At 40.5% G+C, this 21,859-nt stretch overlaps 2 protein-coding genes across 5 annotated transcripts in view; one reads left to right on the top strand and one right to left on the bottom strand.

The window, feature by feature from the left end:
• The window catches only part of LOC133544381 (uncharacterized), a 12,890-nt gene extending 6,351 nt beyond the window's left edge, over positions 1–6,539 (top strand). For both annotated transcript variants that reach the window (XM_061889630.1, XM_061889628.1), the window contains exon 4: positions 4,760–6,539. In XM_061889630.1, coding sequence (XP_061745614.1) covers positions 4,760–5,702 — 943 coding nt within the window. In that variant the 3' untranslated portion in view covers positions 5,703–6,539. The remainder of the gene's footprint in view (positions 1–4,759) is intronic.
• Positions 5,753–21,859, bottom strand: LOC133544382 (cobalamin trafficking protein CblD-like). 3 transcript variants are annotated; one of them, XM_061889631.1, is made up of 8 exons: positions 21,764–21,859; positions 21,300–21,365; positions 18,764–18,905; positions 18,466–18,683; positions 14,250–14,355; positions 14,038–14,153; positions 9,940–10,026; positions 5,753–6,404 (listed from the first exon to the last, which is right to left on the bottom strand). In XM_061889631.1, exons 2-8 carry the CDS (start codon positions 21,309–21,311, stop codon positions 6,174–6,176), a joined length of 912 nt encoding a protein of 303 aa, XP_061745615.1. In that variant the 5' UTR covers positions 21,312–21,365; positions 21,764–21,859; the 3' UTR covers positions 5,753–6,173. The 3 variants fall into 3 exon arrangements, with proteins under 3 accessions (XP_061745615.1, XP_061745616.1, XP_061745617.1); XM_061889632.1 differs by having other exon boundaries at positions 21,768–21,840; XM_061889633.1 differs by lacking the exon at positions 21,764–21,859 and adding an exon at positions 21,573–21,597.

The raw sequence follows: 21,859 nt of genomic DNA, 5'->3' as shown, positions 1-21,859 counted from the left end.
ACTAGCAAGTGGCGGTTCTATATCCCTTCTAAATAGTGAAAAACTGCTAGTAAGTGGCGGTTCTACATGCTTTCTAAATAGTGAAAACCTGCTAGTAAGTGGCGGTTTTACATGCCTTCTAAATAGTCAAAAACTGCTAGTAAGTGTTGGCTCTACATGCCTTCTAAATAGTGAAAAACTGCTAGTAAGTGTCGGTTCTACATGCCCTCTAAATAGTAAAAAAACAGCTAGTAAGTGTCGGTTCTACAAGCCTCCTAAATAGTGAAAAACTGCTAGTAAGTGGCGGTTCTACATGCACTCTAAATAGTAAAAACTGCTAGCAAGTGGCGGTTCTACATGCCTTCTAAATAGTAAAAACTGCTAGCAAGTGGCGGGTTTATATGCCTTCTAAATAGTAAAAAACTGCTAGTAAGTGGCTGTTCTACATGCCTTCTAAATAGTCAAAAACTGTCAGTAAGTGGTGGTTCTACATCCTTTCTAAAGAGTGAAAAACTGCTAGTAAGTGGCGGTCTACATGCCCTCTAAATAGTAAAAACTGCTAGCAAGTGGCGGTTCTACATGCCTTCTAAATAGTAAAAAACTGTCAGTAAGTGGTGGTTCTACATCCTTTCTAAAGAGTGAAAAACTGCTAGTAAGTGGCGGTCTACATGCCCTCTAAATAGTAAAAACTGCTAGCAAGTGGCGGGTTTATATGCCTTCTAAATAGTAAAAAACTGCTAGTAAGTGGCTGTTCTACATGCCTTCAAAATAGTCAAAAACTGCTAGTAAGTGTTGGCTCTACATGCCTTCTAAATAGTCAAAAACTGCTAGTAAGTGTTGGCTCTACATGCCTTCTAAATAGTCAAAAACTGCTAGTAAGTGGTGGTTCTACATCCTTTCTAAAGAGTGAAAAACTGCTAGTAAGTGGTGGTTCTACATGCCCTCTAAATAGTAAAGAAAACTGATGGTAAGTGTCGGTTCTACATGCCTTCTAAATAGTGAAAAACTGCTAGCAAGTGGCGGTTCTATATGCGTTCTAAATAGTAAAAAAAATGCTAGTAAGTGGCGGTTCTACACGCCTTCTAAATAGTCAAAAACTGCTAACAAGTGTCGGTTCTACACGCCTTCTAAATAGTCAAAAACTGCTAGCAAGTGGTGGTTCTACATCCGTTCTAACGAGTGAAAAACTGCTACTAAGTGGCGGTTCTACATGCTTTCTAAATAGTGAAAAACTGTTAGTAAGTGGCGGTTCTACATGCCTTTTAAATAGTCAAAAAACTGCTGGTAAGTCGGTTCTACATGCCTTCTAAATAGTCAAAAACTGCTAGTAAGTGGTGGTTCTACATCCATTCTGAAGGGTGAAAAACTGCCTGTAAGTGGCAGTTGTACATGCCTTTTGAATAGTGAAAAACTTCTACTAAGCGGAGGTTCTACATGCCTTCTAAATTTTGAAAATCTGTTAGTAAGTGGCGGCTCTACATGCTTCTTAAATAGTGAAAAACTGTTCATAAGTGACGGTTCTACATGCTTCTTAAATAGTGAAAAACTGCTACTTGGTGGCGGTTCTACATGCCTTCTAAATAGTCAAAAACTTCTAGTAAGTGGCGGTTCTACATGCCTTCTAAATAACGAAGAACTGTTAGTAAGAGGTAACTTATGTACCTCTTAAAGGAAAAACCGCCAGCAAGTGGCGGATCTACATGCCTTCTAAATAGTGAAGAACTGTTAGTAAGAGGTAACTTATGTACCTCTTAAAGGAAAAACTGCCAGCAAGTGGCGGATCTACATGCTTTCTAAATAGTGAAAATCTGATAGCAAGAGGTGGCTTTTCTGTGGTTTCTGAATAGTAAAGATCAGCTAACAAAATATACTATTGGGGACGGCATGGCGAGGAGGGTAGAACGGCCGTGGCTGCAACCTGAGGGTTCCAGGTTCGATCCCCATCACTGCTGTTGTGTCCTTAGGCAAGACACTTCAGCCTTGCTCCCGATTCTTAGCACTTAAAAATACATGTTTGTATTAACCTATACAATTAAAACAATTTAGCATTATGTTTGTGTTCAGTTTCACACACTATGTCTGGTTATCCTAAACATTCCTGCCACATCATTTTACACACTATTGCAAGTCTTTTTTCTTTTGGACATACACCTCAATATCGTACAGTGTGGTTTTGATATTGTTACATCCCTACTGAGCATCGTGTAGCAGTATTGCTAAGTGCTGAACAAGAAGCTACAAAAATGATAAAACAATCACTTACTGTACACTGTCTGCTCTCACTGGGATGTCGACTGTTTATATCTTCCAGTTTAGATGAAGAAAAAAAAAGTGCCGCAAACAAGCGTCTTTTTTGTGTCTTTCTTGCCATTTCCTGCTCTTAGGTCAATTCCCGTTTTGTTGCCCGCATGTGACCCGCATCGTATTTTTTCATGTCAGTGTGAACAGTGCAATTCCAATTTTTTTCATGTCCGACCCCGGCCTCTTTGGTATGTGGAAATAATTTGGATGTATATGCGATGAGGGGGGGGGAGTTAGGGATGCATGGGATTCTGGGTATTTGTTCTGTTGTGTTTATGTAGTGTTACGGTGTAGATTTTCTCCCAAAATGTGTTTTTCATTCTTGTTTGGTGTGGGTTCACAGTGTGGCGCGTATTAGTAAGCGTGTTAAAGTTGTTGGCGTCGGCAATCATGCAGCTGAGCCACATTAGAGTGATCGAAGAGCCGCGGGTTGCCGACCCCTGGACTAGAGCATCATCAAAAACCAATAAGCGTCACCATTAGTGGCCAAAATAGACGGTTACAAAATAAATAAAGTGAAAATTAAATGTTTTAAGAACTCCCATGAAAGTTCCGCCTCTCTTGTCTTCGACTGCATCAAAGCAAAATATCCCGTCAACCTGCGAGAGCCAAAATATTGTCCTCTTCCTTCTTCAATCTTCTACATGCAATAATTTGGTTAAGAAAATTATGACTTTTAATTGCACGAAATCCTTAAAATGTCCACAAATGCACCGGCACTGAGACCGACTAAAGCTGATTCCATTTTCCGCAGCCACTGCAGTGCGTGCGACGGCACGACAGTATGCGGGTCAGATTGCATTCACACTACAAATCCAAAATTTTTTGTAATAATAAGAGCAGTAGAAAAATCTGAATGGGACATCTGTCCCCGCAGTGTGAACGTAGTTTGATCTCAAAGTTGACCAACTTCCCGGTTTATGTCCACAACCTTGTACTATCCAGGTGACAAGCATGATTTATAATCTAGAATTAACTTTCACCAGCTCAGAGGCGATGCAGCAGCTCACCGGCTCAATATGTCAATATAGCAGCATAAGCTGATTACGGCACCACAGCAAAAGCGCTTCTAACAATATCTCTAATACTAGGCTAATATGGAGAATTGTTGGCGTTTTTTTATAGAGGGCTTTATGGACTGAGTAGAGCAGGGGTCACCAACATTTTTGAAACAAAGAGCTACTTCTTGGGTACTGATTAATGCAAAGGGCTACCAGTTTGATAAACACTTAAATAAATGACCAGAAATAGCCAATTTGCTCAATTTACCTTTAATAAATAAATTTATATATATTTATATAAAATGGGTATTTCTGTCCATCATTTCGTCGTACATTTTTTTTCTTTTACGGAAGGTTTTTTGTGGAGAAGAAATGATGAAAAAAACACTTAATTGATTGGTTAAAAGAGGAGAAAACACGAAAAAAATGAAAATTAAATTTTGAAACATAGTTTATCTTCAATTTCGACTCTTTAAAATTCAAAATTTAACCGAAAAAAATTAAGAAAAAAACTAGCTAATTTGAATCTATTTAAAAAATTAAAAAAATTATTTATGGAACATCATTAGTAATTTTTCCTGATTAAGATTAATTTTAGAATTTTGATGACATGTGTAAAATAGGTTAAAATCCAATATGCACTTTGTTAGAATATATAACAAATTGGACCTAGCTATATTTCTAACAAAGACAAATCATTATTTCTTGTAGATTTTACAGGACAAAAATTTAAAAAGGAATTCAAAAGACTTAAAAATAAGATTTAAATTTGATTCTACAGATTTTCTACCTTTGCCAGAATATTTTTTTTGAATTTTAATCATAAGTTTGAAGAAATATTTCACAAATATTCGTCAAAAAACAGAAGCTAAAATGAAGAATTAAATTAAAATGTATTTATTATTCTTTACAATAAAAAAAAAAATGGTTGAAGATTGATTAAATTGTCAGGAATTTAAAAGGTAAAAAGGTAAATGTGTTTAAAAATCCTAAAATCCTTTTTAAGGTTGTATTTTTTCTCTAAAATTGTCTTTCTGAAAGTTGTAAGAAGCAAGGTAAAAAAATAAATGAATTTATTTAAACAAGTGAAGACCAAGTCTTTAAAATATTTTCTTGGATTTTCAAATTCTATTTGAGTTTTGTCTCTCTTAGAATTAAAAATGTCGAGCAAAGCGAGACGAGCTTGCTAGTAAATAAAAAAAATAAGAAAAATAGAGGAAGCTCACTGGTAAGTGCTGCTATTTGAGCTATTTTTAGAACAGGCCAGCGGGCGACTCATCTGGCCTACCTGGTGACCCCTGGAGTAGAGTATTAACATTAGCTGCATTGTTAGCTACCTCATACTTGCCATATTTTACGACTTAGAATGCATGAAAAAAAAATGTGTTCTTGTCTCACAGGGATTGTGAATGATAGGCAAAATTCCTCAAAAGTGCATTTCCAAGTCTGGATTAAAAAGTGTTATTTTTCCTTTTTAGGAAAGGTTGTGACACTCTGCAACGGGCGCTCAACTTCTCGTGTGTGACGGAGGATGACATCCACGCGTGCATTTGGGACTCGCTTCTTCTGGCCCTCAAAGACACAATAAACGCCGGAAACGTAAAGACGCCGTGCGGCGACCAACTGCTGGAGATGGTCGCAGCCAAAGTGTCGAAGACGGTGAACAAGGCGCTGTCCGACATCTCCTTGAAGCCCAACTCTTTCACGTACCCGGACGTGCCTCACCAAGTGTCGGAGATCGGAGATATAGCGCTGCAGACAATCTCAGTGTTGAGGAACTGCTTGGAGAACATGAGGACGGCCGGCGGCGCCGCAGGGGAGGACGTGCGCGCCGACAGCGACTCGTCGGAGGAGAAAATCAACGGCTTGGTGGCGCCTCTGCCCACGCCGGTGCTCAACACCCGGGCGGAAAAGAAACTCCGCGCCCGCACTCCCGCCGACGGCTGCGCCAAAACGGAAAAGGGTTATTGTCGCCACACGTCCGTGGGAACATGGACGAAGAAAGAAAACACCTTTTTCACCGTGTTGTTGTGGAAGCTGACGGACCATATCGCCCACTCCAACTCCAAGTCGGTGCTGGAGATGGACATCGACTGGATGCTGGCGCATCTCATGAGCGCGGTGGTAGAGACGCGCCCCAACCTCCTGATGAATGTCGGCGACTTCCACGTCCACATCTACAAGGACCTCTGTGAGGAATTTGGATCTAAGGAGCGCCTGTATTTCTCCATGGCCCGCTGTCAGGCCGCCTTTGTGGAAGCTCTCGCTCGGGCACTCAGGCATCATCTCCAGGCGCCCAAAAAGACAGACTTTTTCACCAAGGTCAGGGCCTTTTTCAAGAAGAAGACTGCAAAAGTGTCTCTGGCCTATGAGCAAAGACAGATGTGGCTGCAGGCCTCCACGGGCACCAAGAAGCTCTGACTCTGAAGAAGCCGTTCTGACTTCCTATGAGGAAACCATAACGACAGATGTTTTTCAGTGCAGCCTGACGAGACGTCGCTTTATTGGTTCGGCAGCTGAGATTCCTCACAATCAGTGTTGCCCGAGTGCAGGTTGGTAAATGATGCAACCTGCTACCTCTGGCCATGGAGCGCTCAAAGGCTCCCTGCCCAAGTATGGGTGTGTGGATGCTCCCTGACCCAGTACGGGTGTGTGGATATTCCCTACCCCAGTACGGGTGTGCGGATGCCACCTGCCCCAGTACGGGTGTGCGGATGCAGGGCATTGCCGCGGGTTCACAGCCAAGCACAAGAGTTGCGCTGTCACAGCTCAGTCCAGTCCATTTGTTTACTACCTTGTTGGAGCGTGGTACTCTCACTTTATATACAGAAACACACAAACACACACACACGGCGGCCAAGCCTTTTCACAAACGCCGCGGCTAAATCCGTCTCATTCCACCTCGTCGTCCAGTACCCGTGAGCGTCCTTGTAACCGCGTGACGACGGCACTGTGAGTCGGTGCGTTGGTGAAAACGGTCCCCACAAACCAGGGCGTTCCTCTCAGAATGTGGCGGATGACCGTGCAGGGGCCCGACGTCTCGATGCAGAATCCGGAATGCAGGGGTTCCTCTTCCTCCTTCCCCGTGTGTGCTGTGCTCGGACTAACCGGAGATGCAAAGAACTGTTGGGAAACGAGAAAGATAGCAAATTACGATGGAGGCTGAAATAAACTTGACTGATGAACACAATATGTTTGTTTCTCTCATAACTAGGGATGGCCACCGAATTCTGTACTTTTACAGGCACCGACCGAATTATGTCGGTCCTATCGGGTATCGATTCACGTAAAATCAAACAGTGCCATGTTTCGATACCTTTATTGCAGACTGTGTGTTCCATTTGTACTGCGTAGTCCGAATTTAAACTGGAACGCTCCTGCAGGTCGGATTTGCAACTCGGAAAGTCAGCGCTTTCTCAAAGATGGCTGCTCTGGATGTAAACAATATAATTTTATATAATATCTGTTATAAATGAGCCACATTAGATAGATAGATAGATAGATAGATAGTACTTTATTTATTCCTTCAGGAAAATTAAAATTCCAGCAGAAGTGTACAGAGTTGAGATCAATTTAAAAAGTAAAAAGTAAAGTAAATAATGGGGGTATAGATGGAAAAAAAATGGAGAAATATTACTATAAGAATAAAAATAAAAACCAACAATGGGAATAAAAATGTAACAGTAAAGTAAAAATATAACAAGACAAAGTAGGCAGTAGTGACCATGTTATGAAAACGTATTGCACTGTTAATGTTTTGCATCCCCTGTCATCCTAGTACCCCCTGCCCCCCTCCCCAGACAGGAGCTGTAAAGTCTAATGGTGTGTGGGACAAAGGAGTTTTTTTAGTCTATTAGTCCTGCACTTGGGATGAAGCAGTCTAGCACTGAACAGGCTCCTCTAGCTACTGATAACTATGCAGAGGGTGACTGGCATCATCCAGGATGCTCACTAGTTTGTCAACAGTCCTCTTCTCTGCCACCGTCACCAGTGTGTCCAGTTTTATTCTGATTGTAGAACCGGCCCGCCTGATCAGTTTCTCCAATCTGAATATGGTAACCTTACTGTAGTGTAAACCTCTGTTTCTTAACCATGTTGGGCCGGGATAGGCCCCTAGGGGGCTGCCGAAAAATATTTGTTTCTCAGATATGGTCCTTGCGGGCCGCAGCGGTACTTAGTTGTAATACACATTTTCACCACTTGTGGCAGGAATTACAATAACATGCAAAAAGAAGTCTGGATTTTAAAGTCAAATTTTAAGCGCAAAAATTATGACAAAATTAGTGAAGTTGTATTTTCATTTGCACCTGCATTTTATTGACAGTTCTTTAAAGATACATTATTTATCATTGATTTAGTTAGATTTTTTTTGTGATTGTACCGTATTTTCCGCACTATAAGGCGCACCTTCAATGAATGGCCTATTTTAATATTTTGTTCATATATAAGGCTTACCGCATTAAAAGGCACATGGAATAGATGCTACATTAGAGGCCGGGGTAACGTTATGCATCCTTTAGATGGAGCTGCACTAAAGGGAATGTCAACAAAACAGTCAGATAGGTCAGAAACTTTATTAATAGATTACAAACCGGCGTTCTGACAACTCCGTTCACTGCCAAAATGAATAAACAGCTGTTTTATTATTTTCCCCGATTCAATGAACACGGAAAAAACTGTCTGATACTGTTACGGTAAATCAAACGTTAGTGCGATCACAATATAGTAACACTCAAAATAGTGCAAAGCAATAATACATCAATAACTCAACGTTGCTCAAACGATAATGTCACACAACACAACACACAAAATAAACATGTAAAGCTCACTTTATTATGTTATTCCTCATCCACGAATCCCTCAAATTCTTCTTCTTCTTCAGTGTTCGAATCAAACAGTTGGGCGAATACGGCATTTAAAAAGCTCCGTCTCGTCGAAGTCGTCATTAAACGAGTCAGTGTCGCTGCTGTTAATGTTAAATTATTTCGCTGCTGCTCTATTCCTGTCTTCTACTGTGTGACTGATCGCCTTGAGTTTAAAACTCGGCACGCCTCCCGCAGTCATATATCCCAGCATGCACCGCGCGCTTTTTCTACTAGCGAAAATAAGGAAGGGGGCTGCTTACCGTAGGGAAAATAAGGTAGACGGCTGATTACCGTAGTTGCGAGACCTCTTGTGGCATGTTTAATTCGGACACTGAAGAAGAAGGATTCGTGGATGAGGAATAACTTAAAAAAGGAAGCTTTTAATGTAAAATGTGTGTGTCGTGTTATGTGACATTAACGTTTGAGCAACATTGAGTTATTGATATATTGTTATTGCTTTGCACTATTTCGAGACGTTGTTAATGGAGTCAGTGTCGCTGCTGTTGTCTAGCAGTTCAGTGACAATTCCTGCCTTCCTGAAATCATGTCTCTCAATAGGAGCCATTTTGGGATCTTTACATTTAAATACACAAATGGAAATATAACGGCACGGCCTGGCGCAGTCATATATCCCAGCATTCACCGCGCGCTTCTTCTCCTACGGGGGAAAATTAAATCGGCAGCTGCTTAGACCCGCTCGACATCCATTGCTTTCGGTCCCCTAGAGGGGGGGGGGGGGGGGGGGGTTGCCCAGATTTGAGGTCCTCTCCAAGGTTTCTCAAGGTCAGCATTGTCACTGGCGTCCCACTGGGTGTGAATTCTCCCTGCCCTCTGGGTGTGAGTTTTCCTTGCCCTTATGTGGGTTATTCCGAGGATGTTGTAGTCGTAATGGTTTGTACAGTCCTTTGAGACATTTCTGATTTAGGGCTATATAAATAAACATTGATTGATTACCATAGTTGTGAGACCCGTTGTGGCTCAATATTGGTCCATATGTAAGGCGCCCCGGATTATAAGGCGCACTGTCAGCTTTTGAGAAAATTTTAGGTTTTTAGGTGCGCCTTATAGTGCTGAAAATACAGTATGTAAATGCATTTTTCATCAGTTTTTATGAATACCTACTTTTGGTTTCATGGTTAATGGATTCATATTATTTGACAAGGTTTATTCTGTAAAACTGCTTAGGTTACATTATTGAACACAATTACAAATCAAAAGTAAGAAAACAAATACAGTGTTAATATTTGAGTGGGCCCCAGAACCCTAATTCGTGGAAAAGTTGGGCGCTGAGGTGAAAAATATTAAGAACCTCTAGCGTAAACAACATTTATTTCATGTGTTATATAAGTTCTACATCGCTAGCAATAACATCTGTAATTCCTCTTCATCCACCTAGTTTGGCGGTTGCAGAAAGTGTGCATATTTTCCCAAAGGTTGTTGATATTCAGACAAGGCAAGCACAAGAATAGTTTTTGTGGATGTGGCCATCCTAACTGGAATGCTCACAACTCGGCTGTGACGTCATTATCAGCTCAGACTTTTAACGCCCAAGGTAAATGGAACGAATCGTAGCCGATTTTAAGACCTCCAAAATTGGTACTGGATAACAGATTTTGCACAAGTAAACATGCTGCAAGACTGCTTGTATCAAAGCGCTTATATTGACAATTTCACATGCAAGCGGATAACACCCGATATTAAGACTTTTTCGAACCGATATCAGATTGAGACATACTGAAATGCAAGACCAGGGCTCTAATATTTTAAATAATAAAAATAAAAACAGAACTCACAGCTTCTCCTGTTGTCGGGTCGATAAAGTCCGCCCAGTAGCCTGCGGTCCACAGCGCGAAACACATTTCCTTTGCGCCGCTCACAAACTACAAAGGATGAAGAAGCACAGCGAGCGTCACTTCACGCCTCTTGGGATCAAAACACAGACATCAAAAACACAGAGGAACCTCAAACTTGTAAACGCTACGCTGTTGCTGACATACTGACCGTGCTATAAGAAGTCATTTAGCAATGGTTCACCTGTCTGAAGCTGGCTTACCTTGTCCTTGCAAACCACAAAATATCATTGCTGTTCAATTTTTAACATAATTTTTTTTCAGTTTGTGCCGTTTTAATTCATTACAAAAATACATTTTCTGATCACCAGTCCTTCCAGGATTAAGCAGGATTTCTTTTGTGATTGTTGCAGCCTAAAAAAGGCCTGAATTTGTGGCCGCCTGTTCAGAAAGTTGTGACAAAAGTTGATGTTGTGAGGCTAAGTTTTTCTTCGATAAAATTGTCTCAACTTGTGATTTTATAAATGTTCTGTTTTAAGTGCTACTTGTAACCTTAACCTAAAAAAGCACAGGATTACAACAAAGAAATGGAACTTAAAATAGACAATGTTTTACTCGTTTTACACCGCAGACTTAAAAGATCATTGTCAAATTACTATATTGTTATAAATAATTATAAGTAATAGTAATAATTAAATGTAATTACAGAAACACCACCAACATTTTCCTTATTGTCAGCTGCCTGCTCCGCCGCCCACAAGTTGCAGAAATTATCGGTGTATTCTTTACACTTAAAAAGTGATTTATTTTCCAAAACATTTACTCCCGCACATTAAGAGTATTTGTGAACGGTTAAGAGTGATATAGCGCGGTAATTTTTGTTGGTAAATGAGAGATTAACACTAGACTTCAACATCTCTATCATGCAAATACTGCTTCTTTTGCTAGGCCAGCATTGCAAATGACAATCTGTTTTTAATTACCTTACCCTGGGATCAGGGGTCAGATACCCGCGGCTCTTTAGCACCGCCCGAGTGGCTCCCTGGAGCTTTTTCAAAAATGTATAAAAATGGAAAAAGATGAGGGGAAAAAAATATAGTTTTTGTTTTAATATGATTTCTGTAGGACAACAAACATGACATTAACCTTCCTAATTGTTAGAAATTCCACTGTTTGAACATGCTTCATTGATGAGAGTATGTGGCAAGCACCGTTTTGTCCTACTAATTCTGGCGGTCCTTGAACTCACCATAGCTTTTTTACATGTACAACTTTCTCTGATGCTGCCACAGAAAAACGTGTTTTATGCCACTCCTTTGTCTCATTTTATCCACCAAACTATTTAAGCTGTGCGTGAATGCATGAAGGTGAACTTTGTGGAAATTGCGGCCATTCGACAAACTAACGAGACCACGCATTTTCAGGCATTTGGTGAATCTGCTTGATCGATTCGTGGTTTGGTTAATTCTCCCCAAATATTTCTCAAATGTTTACGCGGTCACACATCCGTGGTACTATGGTTTCAATTGCTGAGTTTCCATTGCAATTTCTCTCAAAATAAAAGCACATTTCTAAAATTTTGACAAACTACATTTGCGACTTGTGTTTCCATTTAAGGGAGTGAGCAGTAATTCTCGTAAAATCTCATCCTGCAAAACTCAACTTTAAGGAAGGTATCGCAGACACCGCTGACATCATGTCACTAGATGATGAAGGCAGCGGGTGATCGCTCAAAGGCAACGTACTTACGGCCCCCATTGACATTGTTGGGTCATGTGGGTCTCTACGAGCCTGCGGATCGGCCTCTGTTTCTGGAAAGGGACTAGCCAGACGGCCCGTTGCGATGGTGCAGCGTCGACTCTCTCGTCATCATTTGGGATTTACGCATCTGTTATGATTTCCCTTCCTGGTTCCATGACCCGCCCTATCTTGCCTCTTATTGGCCTGTCTGTAATGTTTTGCCCTAATCCTAACCAATCGTGACTCATCGTAGAAAACCAACCAACCAATCATGGATGTTTTTATACGTAAACCAACCAGGCATCATTGAAGTTTCCCGTATATTTTGTCCCCTGCACGTGGAGTTGCTTTGCTATGTAGCTTCGATTTTTAAAGGCCTACTGAAACCCACTACTACCGAACATGCAGTCTGATAGTTTATACATCAATGATGAAATATTAACAGTGAAACACATGCCAATACGGCCAGTTTAGTTTACTAAATTACAATTTTGAATTTCCCGCGCAGTTTCCTGTTGAAAACGTTGCGGAATGATGACGTGTGTTTGTGACGTTATTGGTTGGAGGGGACATTTTAGCCCAGCACCACACAAGGCTAAAAGTAATCTCTTTTCATCGCATAATTACACAGTATTTTGGACATCTGTGTTGCTGAATCTTTTGCAATTTGTTCAATTAGTAGTGGAGAAGTCAAAGTAGAAAGATGGAGGTGGGAAGCTTTTAGCCTTCAGCCACACAAACACACAGTGTTTCCTTGTTTAAAATTCCCGGAGTTGAAGCTTTATTATGAATCAGAGCGGTCAAGCGAACATTGATCCCGACTACATGTCGACCGGCAGTTTTCGGTGAGAAAAGTGTGAAAATAAGTCCCCTCTTACCGGAAATCAGCGGAGCTTCTCTTGTGCTGCAGCTGATCGTGACTTCCCTCAGAGACTGGCGTCAACACACCCCTCCGACTATCAGATACTAATTAACTCACTAAAACACTAACAACACAATAGAAAGATTAAGGATTTCCCAGAATCATCCTAGTAAATGTGTCTAAAAACATCTGAATCGCTCCCAATGCAATCGCCTTTTTTTCTTTCTAGTCCGTCACTCTAAATTTCCTCATCCACGAATCTTTCATCCTCGCTCAAATTAATGGGGAAATTGTCGCTTTCTCGGCCCGAATAGCTGTTGCTGCTGGAGGCTCCCATTATAAACAATGTGAAGATGTGAGGAGCTCCACAATCCGTGACGTCACGCGCACATCGTCTGCTAATTCCGGTAAAGGCAAGGCTTTTTTATTAGCAACCAAAAGTTGCGAACTTTATCGTCGATGTTCTCTACTAAATCCTTTCAGCAAAAATATGGCAATATCGCAAAATGATCAAGTATGACACATAGAATGGACCTGCTATCCCCGTTTAAATAAGAAAATATCATTTCAGTAGGCCTTTAAGTTAATCTTTAATGGACAACAGCATATTTTACCACTGGATTATCAAAAACCGTACTCATTACAGGAAAACTATAATTGTTGGTAGGTATGGCAAAGAGACGGATCAAGATTTTAACACACATTGTAGGTCATAAAAAACGAAGAAAAACATATTCCCCCCAGGTATAAAAAAGATGGATTTCTGCCAATAGACAGAAAAATCACATACCTTCAGGTCTTTCGAAATACGGGTGTTTCCATTACTAGTTTTTCTTATTGCGATATTTAGGTTTTGCGCATTTCTCGGAGTAAAGGAAACGCAGCTAATGTTATTACAGCTTCTTTTGAGTGAACAATAAAATGGTAAAGACATTAATTAAGCTTTAACAGCACAAACAAAAGGCAGTGGTATTTTTCAAATTTACAAAGATGAGGCGGCAACGTTTAACAATTAAACACTCCAACACGCTGTAATGACCGTCGATAAAGGTAAGCTCTGTTAAAAGTAACACATACCAAACACGATCTTAACTTATATAAGTGAGTAATTTGTTATTCTTAAAGCCAGATCTGTGTGTTTACTTCCGTACCAGACGGTTTCGGCTGCAGCTGTTGCTTTCGTCAGAGGTTGTCACTGCAGATAGCGCTGTCAGCCTGCTACTACAAGCAGGAGGACAGCGCCAAAAACTGTTTAAATCAGCTGACCAGACACGTCACAGCAACATCATCTGAAAAGCTTTGAGGAAGGCAACAGTTGTAGCGGAAAGTAAACACAGGTCTGGCTGTAAGAATAATAAATTGCATTATTTTTTGAAGACCTAATGAACCTTTTTGGATTACTGTTTAAGTGAGTGTTACTGTTTCTTCACATAACTTCTCCCTTCAATTAAAAAGTTAAATCAACCTTTGAGGTTCCACTGCACACTCCCAAGACTCACTCTACTGAGCAACTGCTCTCTGTCTGGCTCCGCCTCCTCCAACACACCGCTCCTCTGCGAGACCGTCACGACTGTGATGGAAGTGTTGGGTGCCGTCGGGAACAACAGCTCCAGATCTGTCCGTCACACGCATGTTTGAGAGTTAATTTCACGTAGAAGCACTGCCAGTTGGGATAAAAAAGGTACAGGTACAACTCCAAAATTCTGCTCACCTTTTCTTAGCAGCTCCGGGCAGGAATTTATGGAACAATCTGTGTCTGTTTGATGAAAATACTGCTCAGCTTTGTGAACCCGCTTGGATATGGGCCCCAGTTTCCCCTGAGAAACAGCACATGCAAACCCAGGTTTAAATGCACGTGTCCGATATGAACACGGGTTATTTTAAAATCTAGCCACTTGAGAACATTTGAGTACAGCAAACTATAATGAAGGCCTAGGGCAGGGGTAGGGAACCGATGGCTCTAGAGCCAGATGTGGCTCTTTTGATGACTGCATCTGGCTCTCAGATAAATCTTGGCTGACATTGCTTAACACGATAAGTAATGAATAATTCCGCTGGTAATCACAATGTTAAATATAACGTTCAAAATATGAAACATTCTAATGCAATTTTAATCCATCCATCCATTTCTACCGCACCTGTTCAAGAAATAACAATGTTATTAAAAATAATTAGACTTATTATATTCTAAAAATGTTGGTTTTACTTTAAAAATGCACGCATTTAGTTGTATTCAGTGTTAAAAAATATGATATGGCTCTCACGGAAATACATTTTTAAAATATTTGGCTTTCATGGCTCTCTCAGCCAAAAAGGTTCCCGACCCATTAACACGATAAGTAATGAATAATTCCGCTGGTAATCACGATGTTAAAAATAACGTTCAAAATATGAAACATTCTCATGCATTTTAATCCATCCATCCGTTTTTTACCGCACCTGTTCAAGAAATAACAATGTTATTAAAAATAATTACTCATTTTACTCAAAAAATGTTGGTTTTACTTAAAAAATGCACGCATTTAGTTGTATTCAGTGTTAAAAAATATGATATGGCTCTCACGGAAATACATTTTAAAATATTTGGCTTTCATGGCTCTCTCAGCCAAAAAGGTTCCCGACCCCTGGCCTAGGGTGTCCAAACTTTTTCCACAGAGGACCGCAAACTGAAAAATAAAGGCAAGCTTGGGCCATTTTGATATTTTTCATTTTTCAAAATCATTCGTGAAGAGTGAACTATATTTATATAGCGTTTTTTCTCTAGTGACTCAAAGCGCTTTACATCGTGAAACCCAATATCTAAGTTACATTTAAACCAGTGTGAGTGGCACTAGGAGCAGGTGGGTAAAGCGTCTTGCCCAAGGACACAACGGCAGTGACCCGGATGGTGGGAGCGGGGATCGAACCTGAAACCCTCAAGTTGCTGGCACGGCCACTCTACCAACTGAGCTATACCGCCCCTAATGGTATGTTACTGCTCCCCTCATTTAAGTGGTTAAGTGTTAAAGGCCCCAGTGGCCCAAAAGGCTCTCAGTCATTTAAGTGTTGACAATAAATAACATATACGTTTTTTTTCTTTGTTTTATGCCCTTTTCCTCCCCAAAGAAAACTTTTTTTTCACGGCAGAAACACACAATATGCAATATTTTCCCCAAAACATTTCACAAAATAGAATACTTGATTTGAATTAATTGAAGCTTTGTATAGGTAAATAATTTATAACAACATTGATTTTGCTTCATTATTATTTTTTGATCGATGAAAGTTTAAAAATAAATTGGCTTGATCCGAAGGGCCACTCCTCCACTCATAAAAGTGTAAAAATAAATCATATATAAACATATATTATTTTTATATTAACCAACTAAATCTCTATTTTCACCAAGTACCACCTCAGAAAAGACTCCGCAAGTACCACCATAATGACAAACATGAAAATACAGTAGCGTAATAGGCCTTGGCATTCATTCAAGGTTTTATTTAACAAAATAATTTTTGACCACTGTAACACTGCACACAGTTTGAACGGTAACAGTGTGTGGGTATTTAATTAATTGATTATTTGGCATACCATTATGAAGACCGCGTGCTACAGTTTGAGAATCACTGCTCTAGATCAACTTCTGATTATCCATCGATTCTAAGGTTTTATTATTTTTTGCGCAAAGACAATTTTAAACTATAACACTGCTTGCATGGCAGTTGTTAGTGTCAATATTGCAATATTTTCTTGTTGCATTACACCTCTTTGCTTTGTAATTCCAATTTTTATAGGTTTTTTTGGGTAAAATTTTTATAATGGGCAGCTAAAGAATTAGCTGCGGGACGCAAATGGCACCCGGGCCACACTTTGAACACCAATGCCATAGCTCAAAGGGCTATTTGACAGGTGCTCCTTAAGCTCAGTTAAAACTTGGGGGAGACTAAAATTTTTGCAGAACATCTCAAAAACACGAGTACTCCTGTTGTATATCGCGGTCCTTCACCCCCTGGTGCTTCAAATATTGTGGCACATTGCAGAGTCTTTGGAATTTAAAGTAGTGTTAAATTAAGTCTTATAAATGGGTCAAATGAGAGGACTGTAATTTGCAGCAAACATTTGAATGATGAAAAAAATGTAATGCGATCCCGGCATTCAGGAGCACCCACGATGGGAGATGGGAGTCAGATCCTGCGGGAAAATGGAGAAAGAAGAGCAGACCCGGCGCTCACAAACGAGAAATAAAGAAATTAAGAGGCTAGCATTCTATTTTGTGTCCTCTTTTACTGATGCTTTCTTCATGATGCTTAAAGGCCTACTGAAACCCACTACTACCGACCACGCAGTCTGATAGTTTATATATCCATCCATCCATCCATCCATCCATTTTCTACCGCTTATTCCCTTTTGGGGTCGCGGGGGGCGCTAGTGCCTATCTCAGATACAATCGGGCGGAAGGCGGGGTGCACCCTGGACAAGTCGCCAACTCATTTATATATCAATGATGAAATATTAACATTGCAACACATGCCAATACGGCTTTTTTAGTTTACTAAATTGCAATTTTAAATTTCCCGCGAGTTTCTTGTTGAAAACGTCACGGAATGATGAAGCGTACGCGTGACGTCACAGACTGTAAGGAAATACTAGCGGTGCACCACTAGCGGCTAAAAGTCGCCTGCTTTAATGGTGTAATTACACAGTATTTTGGACATCTGTGTTGCTGAATCTTCTGCAATTTGTTCGTTTAATAATGGAGACTATAATGAACAATATTGTTGGTGGAAAGCGGTGGATTGCAGCTGTCTTTAGCACCGAGACACAGCCGGTGTTTCTTTGTTTGTTGTGAAGCTTTAACACAGAGCGGTCAAGCGAACATGTTTCTCTACGTCAACCAGCATGTTTTTGGATGGGGAAATTGTGATATATATCTTACTGAAGACATCAGTGGATTATTCGTCGTCCTGCAGCAGCTGTGAGCTTGGCTCCTCGGCTTCTCTCTGAGACACTGCGTGTTCACCGCAGCCATTCGACCTCGAGGTATCTTTTTACAATCTTTAAAATCTCACTAAAACACTATTAAAACAATAGGCAGATAAGGGATCTTCCAAAATTATCCTAGTAAATGTGTCTAATTACATCTGAAACACTCACACTGCCGTCGCCCGGAGCAGTTGCTTTTTTTTCCTAGTCCTTTGCTATCAATATCCTAATTCACAAATTTTCATCCTCGCTCAAATTAATGGGGAAATTGTCGCTTTCTCGGTCCGAAATGCTCTTACTGCTGGTGGCTCCCATTAAAAACAATGCGAATATGTGTGGAGCCCTGCAACTCGTGACGTCACGTGCACATACTTCCGGTATATGCAGGGCTTTTCTATTAGAGACCAAAAGTTGCGAACTTTATCGTCGTCGTTCTCTACTAAATCCTTCCAACAAAAATATGGCAATATCACGAAATGATGAAGTATAACACTTAGAATGGACCTGCTATCCCCGTTTAAATAAGAAAATCTCATTTCAGTAGGCCTTTAATGACACACAGGCTATGGTGTCTATGGAAGAAAACATGGAAGAGAAAGTTGCGATTCTTATATATTATATTTTTGCTAATGTAAACTCTCGCAGTTTGGAAGTTATCATGGACCAGAGCAACAAAACCATGCAATCAACAAGGGACTACCATGAAAGCAACGAGGGACGATTGCAGAAGAAAACTTAGATCAGGGGCAGATCCTGGCATTGACATTTTAACCAAACGAATTACGAATTCCTGTTATGGAATTTCCCACAACAGGGCTATTTTTTCCTTAAATATGTAACGCTGGAAAAAAAACAACCTCAAAATAAAATTAATACTGAAAGGAGACGTGTGGACCTCGGTGGAAATGCTGGCCCCTGAACAATCTGGTTAAATAGCCCTGTCTTAGACTGATAACATTCTCACCTGAAACTCATTGACAAACTGGGCCAGAACAAACTGGTGTCTCTCGGCACTGCACGGTGCCGTCAGTACATCCGGCACCACTCTGTTCGCCGTAGATTTCTTCTTCTCTTCCACGCCTTCCAGGTGGCTGTCGAAGCCCACATTACCTGGCAGCTGGAAGCGCTGGTCCTGAGGTCCGAAAGGTCCCATGTTCTCATCAGGCCACACAGTCCTGGGGCCTACAGGACATACGTGTTATTAGCAGTTATTGACACAAAACTTTGCCATGTTCTTTTTCCGCGGCGAGTACAATCCTCACCTGAGTCCGCATGGGACACAGCTATGTACGGTTCATCGGGGTTTGCAGTGGAGAAGGTTCTGACTCTGCAGACCTCCATGGCGGCTAACATCTGCCGACCAATTGTTTGAGAACGGACCAGCCGGCCTCCACCACACAACACCTTCAGGGTAGAAAAAGCATGATTTAAAAAAAAGTATTACCTGATCCATAAAAAAATGTGTTATGCATTTTTACTGCTGATTCTTTTAACTGGTTCAGCTAAGTTATAGATGCTGTCACATTCCCTATGCGCAAGTCTAATAAAAGTTAAAGTACCAATGATTGTCACACACACACACTAGGTGTGGCAAAATTAATATCTATTTTTAGTGATTTAACCCCTAATTCAAACCCTGGATGCTAAATGCTAAGCAGGGAGGCAATGGGTCCTATTTTTATAGTCTTTGGTATGACTCGGCCGGGGTTTGAACTGACAACCTACCGATCTCAGGGCAGACACTCTAACCTCTAGGCCACTGAGTAGGTTGCTAGTTAGGTAATCTAATTCCTGTAAAAGTAGAAGTGGAAAAAAATCAATTTTTAAATAAATCGCGATTCTTACCTGTAACAATTCCTAATCGGTTAAAAAATATATATGTACATATATATATATATATATATATATATATATATATATATAAAATCAGTGGATTATGGGACCTCCTCCTGTAGCTGTCAAAAACGCAGCTGTGATCTTGGCTCCTCGGCTTCTCTCAGAGACACCGCAGCCATCCGACTTTCAGGTATGACTTTAGAACCTCACTAAAATACTATTAACACAATAAGCAGATAAGGGATTTTCCAGAATTATCCTAGTAAATGTGTCTAATTACATCTGAAACGCTCCCACTGCCGCCGCCCAGAGCCGCCGTTTTTTTTTTTTTTTTTTGTGCTTCATTGTATCTTTTCTCATCCACGAATCTTTCATCCTAACTCAAATTAATGGGGAAATCGTCGCTTTCTCGGTCCGAATAGCTCTTGCTGCTGGAGGCTATCATTGTAAACAATGTGAGGATGTGAGGAGCTCCGCAACCCGTGACGTCACACGCACATCGTCTGCTACTTCCGGTAAAGGCAAGGCTTTTTTATTAGCGACCAAAAGTTGCGAACTTTATCGTCGATGTTCTCTACTAAATCCTTTCAGAAAAAATATGGCAATGTCGCAGAATGATCAAGTATGACACATAGAATGGACCTGCTATCCCTGTTTAAATAAAAAAATCTCATTTCAGTAGCCCTTTAAAAGTCCATAACTTTGGTAATATTCATCCCAGGAAAATGACAGTTATATCACTGGAATCGTCTTTCCAAGACGTGTCTGATAATACTGGTTTTATGTGAATTGATTACTTTGAAAAGCTACAAACTTACCTCCAAGTTGTAGTTCCTTTTAGAAAACAAAAACCACACTATACAGTGGGGCAAAAAAGTATTCAGTCAGCCAGCGATTGTGCAAGTTCTCCCACTTAAAATGATGACAGAGGTCTGTAATTTTCATCATGGGTACACTTCAACTGTGAGAGACAGAATGTGGAAAAAAAATCCAGGAATTCACATTGTAGGAATTTTAAAGAAAATATTTGTAAATTATAGTGGAAAATAAGTATTTGGTCAACCATTCAAAGCTCTCCCTGATGGAAGGAGGTTTTGGCTCAAAATCTCACGATACATGGCCCCATTCATTCTTTCCTTAACACGGATCAATCGTCTTGTCCCCTTAGCATAAAAACAGCCCCGAAGCATGATGTTTCCACCCCCATGCTTCACAGTAGGTATGGTGTTCTTGGGATGCAACTCAGTATTCTTCTTCCTCCAAACAAGACGAGTTGAGTTTATACCAAAATGGATACATGGATGATACAGCGGAGGATTAGGAGAATGTCATGTGGTCAGATGAAACCAAAATAGAATTTTTGTGTATAAACTCAACTCGTCGTGTTTGGAGGAAGAAGAATACTGAGTCGCATCCCAAGAACACCATACCTACTGTGAAGCATGGGGTTGGAAACATCATGCTTTGGGGCTGTTTTTCTGCTAAGGGGACAGGACGATTGATCCGTGTTAAGGAAATAATGAATGGGGCCATGTATCGTGAGATTTTGAGCCAAAACCTCCGTTCATCAGGGGGAGCTTTGAATGGTTGACCAAATACTTATTTTCCACCATAATTTACAAATAAATTCATTAAAATTCCTACAATTTGAATTCCTGGATTTTTTCTTCACATTCTGTCTCTCACAGTTGAAGTGTACCTATGATGAAAATTACAGACCTCTGTCATCATTTTAAGTGGGAGAACTTGCACAATCGGGGGCTGACTATACTTTTTTGCCCCACTGTATGTATTTACTTGGCAGACGAAACATTAATTTTGTGTTGGCTTTTGTGTGTGTGTTCAAGTATGTCTACCATTTTCATTTGTGAACGTTTAAGAATGTTTTTTTTATTATTTAACAAAGCCTAGAGTCGGCCCCGGTCACTTGTTAGCGAAGCAGACGCTAGAAATGTCACTTACTGTGCTGGGCATCACTGATAATCCACCTTTAGCTTTTTCTTTAGCTTTTTCTTTACACCGTCACACCTGTTGGCAAACACAAATAAAAGATAGCAGATGTTTAACGAAGTGAAAGTTGAAGCTAGCCGCACATGCTAGCTAAAGCTGCCGTAGCGCACAATAGCTGACGTAATGTTGTGATTACGTCTCAACCTGACGACGCTTCGAATAAAATAGGACAAAAAAAACAATTTTAAGTTAACAACAGTGAAAAAAACTGCGACGGGTGCATACATGATCGCTGTGTTTGTTTTAAGGAGAGATAAGGTCAATCAGCTGATCTGGTTTTGACACCTTCCCGTTTGAGTCTTTAATTTCACAACGCAAAACAGTAAAACACTTTGTCGGCTAAACAAAACTACATTATGTGCAACACATTATAATTATTGGACTGAATTACACCGTCAAGTACAAATTGTTCTTACCTACTGAAGTTGCACGTCAGCCGATCTTCGCATAACAACGGGAAGCGATTCAGGACATTTCGCGCATGCGCTCACAGCCTCGCATAACGACCATAA

This window comes from Nerophis ophidion, linkage group LG27, assembly GCF_033978795.1.
Source record: "Nerophis ophidion isolate RoL-2023_Sa linkage group LG27, RoL_Noph_v1.0, whole genome shotgun sequence".
In the NCBI taxonomy this organism is placed as follows: Eukaryota; Metazoa; Chordata; class Actinopteri; order Syngnathiformes; family Syngnathidae; genus Nerophis; species Nerophis ophidion.
The sequence above is the reverse complement of the archived record's forward strand: the minus strand, read 5'-3'. Positions and strand labels throughout refer to the sequence as shown.

Coding starts and splice junctions, on each gene's coding strand:
- LOC133544382 (XM_061889631.1), bottom strand. Junction 18,684..18,763: donor TGTGTCCCATGCGGACTCAG/GTGAGGATTGTA, acceptor TATGTCCTGTAG/GCCCCAGGACTGTGTGGCCT. Junction 14,154..14,249: donor CCCGGAGCTGCTAAGAAAAG/GTGAGCAGAATT, acceptor TGTGACGGACAG/ATCTGGAGCTGTTGTTCCCG.